Source organism: Cavia porcellus, unplaced genomic scaffold (assembly GCF_034190915.1).
Source record: "Cavia porcellus strain 051 isolate PalLab524CR breed Dunkin Hartley unplaced genomic scaffold, mCavPor4.1 scaffold_29, whole genome shotgun sequence".
Taxonomy (NCBI): Eukaryota; Metazoa; Chordata; class Mammalia; order Rodentia; family Caviidae; genus Cavia; species Cavia porcellus.
The window spans coordinates 17,996,088-18,008,456 of NW_026947512.1; the positions used below are offsets into that span (position 1 = coordinate 17,996,088).

Consider the following 12,369-nt stretch of genomic DNA (forward strand, 5'->3'; position numbering starts at 1 on the left):
GAGATGAGAGTAGGAAACTTCACTGTCCCTGAGAGTGAGGAAGTTATGCAAATGACTGTATTTGCATGCCCCTCCTGGTCCCTAAAAATGACTTACCAGGCACAGGTTCCACTGTGGGCCCCACCTGGAATCTGCAGGCCTCGTGGCCCAGGCTTCCTGACCAAAGGCTTAAGAAAGTCACTTACCTTGGGAGCAATAATCCTTCCCTTTAGAGGAAAAACATTAATTCCAAGATAACCCCATGTCTGAGATGTTGGTGCATGAAACATAAAAAGGATAGACGTGTGAGCACATTAATGTTAGTATCTGCCCCACTCCCATTGCCATAGGGCTTTACAGCTACTCACAGATGGTGCAGGGACCCAAGGGCTGTGAATGAGGACGGCCGCAAAGAGCTATGGCTCATGAGTGGCAGGGGCACGAGCAAGGAAGCTCCGATCATTCATGCTGCTCTTCTAGGAGGGCCTCCAATTTCACGTGAAGCCCTCCTCTTCAATAATGATTCACAAAATGCGTAACTACAAATGGACATGGTATCGCACTCCTGTAATCCCAGCCCTCAGGAGGCTGAGACAGGAGGATTGTTGCAAGTTCAAGACCAGCCTAGGCTACAAAGTGAGCCCAAGGCCAGCCTGAAACTGCATAGTGATACCATATCTCAAAGACAAAAAAAAAAAAAAAAAAGCATAACTACAATAAGCCTAAAGTATGACTTTGTAAGGTTTTTTAAATATTAGCAAACTGAAAAATCGGAGGGAAAAACCTGCCAGACTATGTTCCCAAATTTTAATTTTGAGAAGCCATTGCTCTCATGGGAATCCAGGTTGAAGGGACAGCAAAGAGAAATTGGACCGAAACCACTGGGCACTCAGGGTGGAGGGTAAACCAGATTTTTGAGTTAAAGGTCAAATTGAAGAACAGAGCAGACAGTTCCATCTGAGCAGAAGACAGAAGGACCTGCCCCAGGGAGGATGTGGCTGTGGCAGACACATCAGAGTGGCGATTCCATGGGAGTGAGCTACCTATGTGTCACTGTCTCCTTCATACTGCAGAACTGTGCCTCACCACCAGCTGGAAGGGCTGCCAGGGTCTAGTGACAGTAAGCCCGCTGTCTGCACACCACCTGCTTCCCCTCTGCCTCAGCACAGTTCTCCTGCCTTCTGCCAAGGGACGCCACCCACTCTGGTGCAAGGAGCTTCGTGAGAGCTGGACCCAATCTGTCTCTCACCTGTGTCACCCAGGTCCTGGGTGCTGACCTGACTCAGCGAGCTCCCTACACTGAGTGGCATCTCTGCTCTGCGGTAAGGCTGAAGACCTCTGACCTGCAGCAAGAGTGGACTACAGCTTGGCCTAAACTTGCATATATATGAATAGTGCTTTCTCCACCACTCCACATCTCAGCATGACCTTGCTCAATCCTCCAGAACCTGGGCAGGGGTAGGAGGGACTAGCACCTGCAGCCAAGGCAGGATGTGAGGGCTTTCCAAACAGGCTGAGGAGCTGGTGTCCACCTCTTGTCACTCCTTTCTTCTATCTCAAAACTTCCAGGGCCTGAGGCTCTGGTGCTGCCTGGGCTTGGGGTACATACTTCTCTGTTTGGACCACTGTAAGTGTCCAGGTGCATGGTGCAGGAGACAGAAAGGGAGGCCACTTGTCACTGCACACAGGTGTTCTGTTCTCCCAGAAGTATCCAAGGGCACGGCCTGGTCTTGGTCTCCCGTTCCCTCAGCACAGGGCACAGAGAAGGCCCAGGTGCTCAGTGGTGTGGCGTCAGGCAGCTTCTCCACACCAGCCCAAGGAGCTGGACAAAGCACAGGAGCTGGACAGTCACTGAACGAATCCCCAGACTTGGAGCTGAGGTGATCTTCTCAAGAGCAGCTGGTCCCAAACTCACCCAGATGCTCGCTGAGTTGCTGGGACCCTACGCAGGCTTTGAGAGGTGCAGGCCTAGAACCCAGCACTCCGGATGGCTGAGGCAAAGGGAGCTCAAGATCCAGCTCAGCCTAGGCAACTTGGTAACTCAGCAAGATGCTGTTGGGCTGGGGTTGGGTATAGCTCAGTGCTGATAATCCTGGGCTCAAACCCCAGTACCCAAAGAAGACAGATCCAGAAGAGGTTGTATTCCTCTGGCTTGAGGATGCAGAGGCTGCCCCCCTCAACTTCCTGTCTCCACCCATTGTCCCAGGAATCCAGGCACCATTTGTTTACAATCTCCTCAGTGGGAGGCCACTTTCCCCCACTCACCAACCTCACCACCTCCCTTGAATAACTGAATTTTCTTCACACCTCTAACAAGCCCAGCCTACTCACTCGTCATTCACAGCCCTCTGAATTTCCTGTCTCCAACCTAGTCAAAGGAAAACCCCAAATTTACTGTTATTGTTTACCAACCCAACTGCCTCCTCACCGCAAAGCGTGCACACTTAGCCCAGCTCAGACCACTCACCTTCGGAGCCCGGAGCTGGCTCTGGGAGCACTGCTCCAGCCCTGTGGGACTATCCTCCTTCCCTGCCCCTGGTATATTCAGCCTTCCATATACTTTCTACAGGAGCTCTAAATATGGCAGGGATTCACCCCAGGTTGTGAGACCCTGGGCAAATTTCTACTTTTCAGAGCCAGAGTTTCCTCACAGACAACTGCAGACTGACTGCTACCCTCTTCCTATCTAACAGCACTCAGGTATCTGAATACTCACTCACCCAGTCTGGCCCCAAGCCCACCTCATGAAAGCTAGTGCCTGCCTCTTCTAGGAACGAGCTACTGTGTCACCTGATTTAAGAGTTCAGCAGGAGCTGCTCAAGTTAGAGATGGGAGCTCCTGGGGCTATGCCAGCATGGAAGACTGGGGCGTGGAGAAGAGTGAAGTACAACCCTACCCCAGCCATCTGTGCAAAAAGTCAAGCCCAGGCTGGAGTCTCACTGGCCACAAAAGCCTCCTGAGCTGGGCCAACCCCAACAAGGAAACAAGATACTGGGTGCAACATTGGGCCCAAGGACAAGGCAGCTGAGCAACACCAGCTGTGCCTACCTCTAGTTCCTGGGCTTGTAGCTGTCACCTTACGTGGCAAAGGAGTCTACAGATGGCATTATGGGCAGGGACTACATGGAGAGGATTATCCAGGACCATCTGGATGATCCCAATCCCATCCTGCTGCTTCCTAACCAACCCATCTGTGACCACCAAGTGTGTCTCCTTGCCCAAGAACAGGGACAAACAGCCACCTCGCTTGTCTTTCTCCAGGCTAACTCTGCATGTCACACAGGGTATATGAGTAGCTAGCCTAGTCCAGCCCCAAGCTGAACCCAACCAGGAGATCTGTTCTCCTTACCTGACAGGGAGGGGCAGTGATGGGGTTGGTGGACCAGCTCTTGCTCTAGGCTGTACTGCAATTCAGTTCACACCAACCCAGAGCCTCAGTTCCCACCCATAGGTGAGAAGGTCCAGGGAAACCTAAAGCCTCTTCTGGTTCCTAAGGGGGGGGGGGGGTCTCTTTGGTTCTGCTGGGCCCCTACCGCCCCCTCCTGGAGATCCCTGGTACTACACCAACCTTCTCCCCCTGATGTCTCCCTGGACTGAACCAAATTCAGTATCACACCCTTCTCCGAGGACCCCACAAAGGTAGTCTGCCAGGCTGACAGTGCCAGCACCTGGCAGTGGATACCCAGGAGTAACGGGCCAAAAAGGGGCTTGGATTCAGTCAGTATTTGGCAAAGAGAGAGGTCCCCAGGTCTTGCTTGTCATTTGAAAGGGAGCAGCACTCATTCCCCTACAGCAGACACATCCCCAACATAAAGGCCTCCTTGCACCTCCCAGAGCACTGACTCTCTCTTCCCCAGCACACACAGTCTCTCTCCATGAGCAGGAAGTACACAGGATCAAGGGCCTGAACCTCAAGAAAGAAAGAGAAAGAAAAACTTTCAACTATTAAATCTGTTTTAGTAAAGACAATTTTGCTCATACAAAACAGTTTACAACAGTCTGAGTGCTGGACACACCATCACAGACAAGGCAGGTGCTGCAGGCACCCAGGGCCCTGTTCTCAGGCCAAGGACCGAGATGCCTCTTCACCACCAACCCTGAGGTGCCACCCCCTTCCTCCCAGAAGGGAGGGCAAATGTGGGAACATAACACAGAGGACTCTCCCACACTGCTCCTCAATACTCGGGGAGCCCCCTTTCCTCACAGGCTGAGCTGGGGAACAGTAAAATGACTAATGGACAGGGGCAGAGTCGGGACATCTTTGGTGCGAAGACTGCCCCCATCCACTAGGCCACGCAATGAAGATGGAAGGAAGGGTCACAAAGAATGGTCCTGCCTTCACCCACAAGGAAGAGCTGGCTGCTGCCCTGAGCCGGGAGAGAAGCACAAATGCCAAAGCATCACAGCCTGAGCAGCCCAGGCTCATCTGCGTGAGCTAAGAGGCGCCCACTGAGAAATGGCTAACACCTCAAGGAAATCATCAAGCATGGGTGATCATGGTAAGGAGAAGTCCAGAGGCTCTTCAGAAGCTCAGCACCTCTGAGGACCAAGGACCAGCACTACACTACAGGGGAAAGGGGTCCTGAGGGGTCCAGTCTTCCTGATGGCTGTGCCAGTGCCCAGTCACTCCTTTCGGCCCCTGGAACCCAGCTACCAGGCAGTCTTAGCAAGCCTGGCTCCAGATCTGGACAAGTGTCCCAGGCACTTAGGCAGGCTCAGTACGGACAGGGAGGGAGAGGCTCTGGAGCCCTGCCAGTCCAGGCCCATTGAATGCACTGTCCCTGGCACAAGTCTGGGCACGTGCATGTGCACACATGCACACACTCACTCCTGTCTGTCCAATGCACTGGTGAGGGCCAAGTGCTCCAGACACCCCTATCCAGGAGGCCTTGAGCTCCCAGAATGCCTGAACAAGTTGGGGCTCCGGGCTAGAGTGGGAAACAGGGCAGGTGGGACAACACAGGGACATTCCCTGCAGCTGTTTCTATCCCAACCAGATCTTTGCAGTAGCAGAGAAAAGGGGTCCGGTGGAAAGGAAGGGGGGCAGGGTAAAGGACAATAAAAGATTTCATAAAAACTCAAGTCAAATAACTGATAATATTGCAAAATGAGCACAGGTTCGAGAGCACCTTGCTCCCATCTCTCCACAGTCTCCCAGGCCCTCCAGCTCCAGGACGGCCAGAGCCAAAGGCAGAATTCAGCTATGGACCCAGCTCCAGGCTCCATGCAGCTGAGGAGGAGAGGAGGCGGAAGTGGACAGTCTGTGTCTCTTCGTTTAAAAAATATATTCATGTAGAGAGTTATTGCTCGTCCTCCAGGGCGGGAGGCACAGCAGCTCAGTGGGCAAGGGCTGCAGCCTCCAGGGCCCGTGCTTTCTTCCGCCTCTTCAGAAGCAGAGGGTTGGATGCATCTTCGATCTTTTTTATCTTGATCTGCTCATAGTCGACGCGCATTGTGGCCAAGGCACTGGTCATCTCCTCCTGGGGGCAGAGGCAGCAGAAGGAAGGCACAAAGCAAAAGCAAGCCGAATGACAGGAGGGGCGGGAAACACGAAGAAGAGGTATGAGAGGCAACGCGAGGCAGGCGGGGCGCAGGCGCAGGGCAGGTATGAGGAAAGAAGAGGGCAGGCCAGTTAGTGCGTCTGGGCAGGTGAGCAGAGTCACCCAGGGCTGGACCCACAGAGCCCTCCCAGGACCCTGCAGGGAAAGAACCCTAGAGGAGTCAGGAGCCCTGGGGGTCCCAGATGGTCACCAGCTGTATGACTTAAATGGGTCACTCCCTTTTGGGCCTTGGTTTCCTCCTGTACCAAACAAGGAGACTACACCAGAGGACCCTTCATATCCCTTAGAGACCTGCGGAGTAAGGGCAGCAGCCACAGCGAAGTTGTGACACCTCTGGCTACCCCTGGGGTGAGGGAAGTGGCTCCCAGTTGCTGTTCTTATTGGTAGAGACACATGAGAATGGCTCCCCTCCACGGCTCGAGCCACCCCACCTTGGCATCCTCCCACCATACTCTGCCTGCCAGGGCCACACCCCCACCCTCCCACCAGCTGTACCCGCACCTTGACATCTTCCCACCGCTCCTTGTCTTCCTTCAGGACCCGGCTGGTATGCAGTGGGGTCTGTGGGACCTTCGTGGATTGCTAGGGAAACAAGGGGTTCCAGTGAGAGCCAGAAAACACAAAGACCCAGCAAAGGCTCAGCCTAAAAGACAGTCTTTGCAGACCTCACTCCCCACACGCCTGGCACACTGGGCTCACCATGATCCAGGGGTGGTTCATGAACTCCGTGATGGTCATTCTCTGAGTGGGCTCTGTTTTCAGCAGGTTCCGGATGAGCATTTTCACTGTTAGGTGATGAGAGTGACAAGGACAGTTCAGGGGCCACTCCCTGCTCTGCTCCCTGCCACAGTTTTCAAAGGACACCAGGCTCAAGAGGGGTTGGCACTGAGGCACACTGCAGTGGTCTCAAGGACCCGTGTGCTCCCCACTCTGTAGTCCCCCACAGCCTTCACCCAGGCCTTGGCTTAAGTTCCACACAGGCAGGGCCACCTAGCCGCATGAGACAGATGTCACACACTCACGCATGCACACAAGGTTTTCCTCTTGTTCCAAAGGCTGGGTTCCTACCTTCCTCTGATACTTCTGACCACTCTGGGTTGGGAAATTCATACTGGCCCATTCGGATACGGGTCTTCATGCCCGGAGAGATTGCAAGGCCATGGTTGGAATAAAAGGGGGGATACCCACACAACCTGTGCCAAGAAGAGGCAGAAAGAGAGGGACAAGGCAGGTGTTATTTAGGGGGCCTGTATCAGAAATAGAATGAGAAATAAGTTCTATACCTTATAAAGGCTATAGCTCATCATATAGGTACAAAACATAAACTCAAGGACAGGGCCCAGAAACCTAACACACAAAGAATCTTAACCACTTTCTAACCCATTGGTTTCCACCCACTGCTTGGCAGTCAAAACTCACTAAGCACAGAAAGCAGGGGCACACAGGGGATCGCCTGGGAATCCCCCACCCGAAAGGGGAATGGTAGCAGCTGCCTCTTCCTCTTGTCTTGGAAAGGCACGGGCCTCCCCAGGCCCCTGCCCTAGCACAGCCCAGCCCTGCCTGGCCTGGTCCCCTGCCCAGTACACTCACAGGATATACATGATGACACCCAAGGACCACATGTCACAGGACTTGTCATACTTCTCTGGGCCCAGCACTTCTGGAGCTGCAAACCAAAAGTCACCATGGGTGGGACTGTCCTGGTGCTGGGAACACTGAGACCTACCCCAGTTTTTCTGTAATGTTCCCCATCCCAACCCTGCATCCCGCGACGATGGACAGCAGCTAAGGTGGGAAGAACAGAGCAGGGACCCTCCTCCGGAGGAACCCTGTGGGCAGAATCTTAAGATGAAAACCTTCCCCAGCTGCTACTGTCAGTCCTACACTGTCTGTTTCATCTCATAAACACGCTTTGGCACCAATTCTGTGCCTGTCAGCTGCGACAATGCAGCCAAGTCTATGGAGAATGTGATGGAGACCATGGTTTTTCTCAGGAAGACTAAGCAGGCAGACAAAATCCTGCCATAATCTCAAACAGATGACTCCCTCAACTCCTTGGTGTGTCCCGCCAGAACCAGCAAGGCCCATGAGAACACAACTTCCCTGGACCTGTAGACCCCTGGGCTCTGCAACACGGAGAATAAGAAAAGTTCTGGACTTACCCACATAGTATGGTGTGTAACAAGGAGTGGTCAAAGAGTTGTGGCTGGTGGTTTCCTTGGCAAAGCCAAAATCAGTGAGTTTCAGAATAGCATTGGGTCTTTTAGAGGTGTATAAGAGATTTTCTGGCTACAGAAAGAGAGACAGGTAAGTAACAACCCCACTGACCCCAAGAGTGGCCATCCACCCAACCACCTCTGCACAGTACACGGCGAGAAGTGCTCACCCACATAGCCCGTCCTGCCTGTCCAGGGCTGACAGAACATCTGGAGGGATGAGGCCAACTCATGGGGCTGTGGTAAACACCACAAGGGCAGAGAAGCCCAGGGTGTGATGGTGGGGTGCCGACTGGGAGAACCACAGTCTGGGCGTGGCCAGAGGGTACACTGCCAGTTTGTGGTTTGACCATGGGCAGAGAAAGCAGGCCTCTCAGGCAGAGAGTGGCACACTGCCCTGTTCTGTCCGCAGGACGCTGCTTAGCCCTGGCAAGCCCTCTCAGGTGACCACAGCTCCACCCCTGCGGCCTGCCAGTATCCAGGCCCAGCTGGTACCTTGACATCCCGATGGGCAATGTTGATTGAGTGCAAATACTGGATGGCCTCGCCAATGCTCTTCATGATTTCTGATGCTTCTATAGAAAGGAAAGAAAGTAGGAGTAAAAGAAAGTCACAAAGCTGTGTTCCTAGGTTTGCAAACCCCCATCTTGTCCAACCCTATGCAGCCTGAAGCCCCCACACCCTTCTACTCCAGAAACAAGCTTAGACCCATGCTGGTAGACAGCAAGTAGAAAAGCAGAGGTACCCTGCACCACACTCACACAGCCCACTCCACAGCAGGCCTTCCCTACCTCTTTCCGTGAATGCCTGGTCTCCTCGGTCCTGGATTCGGCTGAAGAGTTCTCCACCATCCAAACTGGAAGAAGCTGCAGTGTAAGTGGGAGAATACAAAGCCCACCACCATACTCCACCCCCCCAAGGATGTCAAGCATTTATATTCCAAACCTCAGGGTCCATGCAGGGGTGTCCTCAGGGGTGGGGCTCCTGAGCAGGGCAGGGATAGGCCAGCCAGACACACAACAGGCCGCTTACCACTCCATGACAATCAGTAGGCACTTCCTTCCAGCGTACAGGTTCTCGTAGACATCCACGATGCGCACTATGTGAGGACACTGGGACGCCCGCCAGTGCAGCTCCACCTCCCTGCGGGCCTTGGGGCAGTCCTGTAGCATCTGCAAGGCAAACCCCTCCTGAGCACTGTGCAACTCTGGCACTCTCCATGGTACTGCTTCACACCCCAGCCCATGTGGCAGCACTGCCATGGATACACCCCAAACTCCCACTCCTGCCAGCCCGAGGCAGCTTCCCTGGCTAGATCCTGAAGATTCTGCAGCAACTTCACTGCTCTGCAGAAACTTCCACATGACTCCTGCAGGGCCTCCACAGGGAGGCCGAGATCAGTCCTTCCTGAGCTCATGGTCTAAAGTGTACAGACGGCACCAGCAGAAGGGAACAGTGGGTAAGGGATAGAGGAGAAAGGTAGGCTGGGAAGAAACAAAACTGTAATACAGAAGGACCCAGACTCAGCAGGAAAGGCACCTCCAAAATCACTTAAAACCACACACAAATTCACAGTAAGCCTTTCTCTACCTGTGGTTGTCTGACTACAACACAAGGCCCCTGGGTGAGTCAGGTGTGGGTCTCAAGTAAACTTCGTAATTCAGCTACCACCCTAAGCAGGTTATAGAACTCATTGGCCTCCTCTGTACCCCCTCCTCTTCCCTAACCAGCTGGGCAGAGTATGGAAGGCCCCCGGGCCCTCGCCAGTCTCAGGGGCTGAACTGTGGCCAGTGAAGCCAGGCTCATTAGCACAGTGCTTTGGCTAGCTTTGGCTTAGGAACAAACCTAACAACCAGCTGACCCAGAAAAATTTTGTAGAAAAATCTATGGAGAGGCCACTACAAAGCAGGACAAGGAACTATGTCATCTCTCCTGCAAGTGGTGCCTGGGACCATGTCGATCGGCACTGCTAAGGGAGTCCCAAGAGGATAAACCGATTCACTGAGGAATCAAGCAGAAGACTCTTGCTGACATCACCAAGAATCCCTATGACTTCTCTGTGGTATAACAAACTTTTCTAACTGCTTAAATTTATTTTAGCACAATATTTTGAATGCTTGGAGTCAAAAGCATCTTGATACACCTTTCCTTTGTAAAACGAGGAACAATATCTCCTTCACAAAGATGCTCTGAGTGTTAAATATTTCTGCCAAGAAACTAGCACAGGGTCGGCCATGTTATCAATAACAATAGCTGTTATCTGTATTATAGTGTCTACTAAGCTGCCGGCAAAGGTGCCAAAATAATTACAACAGGGCCCACACAGACCTCCTCTGCGGGAGTCAGGATCAGCCCCACACAGATCAAACTCCAACTGCTTGAGGTATTTCATGGCCTGGGGGGAGGGGGGGGACAGGGAGAGAGGGCAGAGGGCTGGGGAGCAAATGGGACAGGCTGGAGAACAAGGCAAGAATGGGGCAATGATTCACTGACACAGAGCAGCACCGGGGTGGGTATAAACAGGTGACGCAGCAGAGAGGAAATGGAGACTGCTGGCAAACAGGAATTCCCAATAATAAAACCTGTAGGCACTTATGATATATTCCATGATGAGGGGGACTCCTTCTCACTGTAAAACACTTACCATTTTGCAGGATAAGAAAACTGGGGCTTAGAGAAGTAGCGCCCACAACTACATTTCTGAGACAAGAAGGCAGAACCAGTGCTGGAATCTGGGCCTTAAAAATTCTAAGCCCTCCCACCGTAACCACCCAGCTCAGGAGGGGATGCTAGAGATGAAACTTCTTGGAGTGACTCTGCAGAAGCAACTCCCCTAACGGGTTTCCAAGCGGAATCAACACTAGATAGGTCACGTTCACCCCACACCAACAGTTGCAGGAGGCAAGGTCCCTGTGGAGTCACACTGCCATCTTGTGGCCACAAGTCCTGAGATGTGCCACTTTCCACTTCATTCATATGGACATGGCAGGAAAAATTGTATTTTACTTTCTCATGCTCTAGGAGGACGAGAAGGAGGCACTGGCCAACTTTATGTGTACATAACTCAACCTGACAAGCAGTTACTGAGCTCCTAGTACAGGCCATGCACAGTACTGAAAGTCAAGACTGAACACGGGAGTCTTCATCTGAAAGTTTAGGCTGGTAAGGAGGGGAAGCGAAAATATAGCAGAGGGCAGAGACAGAAAATGCTCACGGCCCAGCTCTCTTTCGGGTTAAATACAAACTCCACTCCACATTAGTGGGAGGATGGGGACACGGAGGTTTCAGGCAGCTCCATGCAGAGCCCTTGAGTCTTTCAGAGCTAGGAGCACGGCATCAGGAGAAATGAGTGCCATTCCCATGGGTGCTTGCATAAGAGGTAGAAGAAATCCTCAGGCCAAAGGTACAGGAGTAAGAGTTAAGAAAGATCAACTCTCAGATACTGTAAACTTTTGTTTGGGATCCAGGAACATAAACGACTGGGATCAAATAGGACCCAAACACTGGCATCCACAACGTGGTGCAGGTTTTATACCGCAGACAAGTGCAGAACAGGCAGCCTTGTACAGGCACACAATCAGCAAATGGGAGGTCATGTGTGCTCCCAGCAACATGATACATCATTCTACCTGGCAAATTCTACCTAAAAGGCCAATAAGAATTTTTCAGTGAGCTAAGCATGGTGGTGCACATCTCTAATCTTAGCACTCTGGGAGACTCCGGCAGGAGGATCACAAGTTCAAGCCCAGCTGGGGCAACTTAGCCAGACTCTACCTCAAAATTAAAAAAAAAAAAAAAAAAAAATGGGCAGGGGATGTTGCTCAGTGTGAAAGCCCTGTGTTGAACCTCCATTACTAACAAAAAAATTTTTTTAAGTTTTTGGTAAAATCTTTTTTTAAAAAAAAGTTTATAACCCATAGGATAATCTGTTTGTTGTAAGAGCACTGAGTGCTTGCCTTCCAGAGTAGCCAGGCAGGAGGGGCCTCCTTCACCCACTATGGGCACACAGGGCCAGGAAAGGAAGTTAAAAGTTGTCAGATTTACTCCGAGGCTATCACTGCATGGTTGTGGATTTTACCACCACAAAGGACTTGAGCCCTGGTCTGGAATTTGTCAGTTTGGGACTCTGCATCCTGGGAGAGGTCAGGAACTCCTAAAACCAGCATTGTCTGCAAGGTGGAGGCAATGACCCTAGTTTGGCCTCTCCCTCACAGAGCCTTGTATGAGCCTTTAAAGTGTGCTGTTAGGGAACACTGCTCACCACCACTGCCACAGAGCAGGGGCCAGTGGGGTCACCACTGCAACCTGTGAGGCTGCAGGCCAGGTTCCTGTCTGCGGCCTTGGAACCACAAGTGCACTTGCTGCTGCTGCTCACAGTGAGGACACGACGCCCCAGACAAGTGCAAGACCTGGCGCCCAGCCTTCGAGCACGCTCTTTCTGCCTGAGAGGGTCGGACCACAGATCTAGGTCAAAAAAAAGCTGAGACCCAGTTTACATCATACTGCAGGCTCCTACAGACACTTCCCTTGTGGAGGGGGCAGGCTGGTATAGACCAATGAACCCGAGCTTCGGAATGCCAGCGTGCTCAGTCCCAGTCCTGCATTCTCCACAT

At 52.4% G+C, this 12,369-nt stretch overlaps 1 protein-coding gene across 1 annotated transcript in view; it reads right to left on the reverse strand.

Annotated features, from left to right (window-relative positions):
• Window positions 1–3,915: 3,915 nt before the first annotated feature.
• Mapkapk2 (MAPK activated protein kinase 2) overlaps window positions 3,916–12,369 on the reverse strand; it is a 41,839-nt gene continuing 33,385 nt past the window's right edge. The window contains exons 2-10 of the mRNA XM_063240091.1: window positions 8,789–8,928; window positions 8,548–8,612; window positions 8,252–8,331; window positions 7,703–7,829; window positions 7,131–7,206; window positions 6,609–6,733; window positions 6,240–6,325; window positions 6,042–6,122; window positions 3,916–5,459 (exon numbers count right to left, since the gene is read on the reverse strand). Of these exons, the coding sequence (XP_063096161.1) occupies window positions 5,316–5,459; window positions 6,042–6,122; window positions 6,240–6,325; window positions 6,609–6,733; window positions 7,131–7,206; window positions 7,703–7,829; window positions 8,252–8,331; window positions 8,548–8,612; window positions 8,789–8,928 (924 nt within the window). The 3' untranslated portion in view covers window positions 3,916–5,315. The remainder of the gene's footprint in view (window positions 5,460–6,041; window positions 6,123–6,239; window positions 6,326–6,608; window positions 6,734–7,130; window positions 7,207–7,702; window positions 7,830–8,251; window positions 8,332–8,547; window positions 8,613–8,788; window positions 8,929–12,369) is intronic.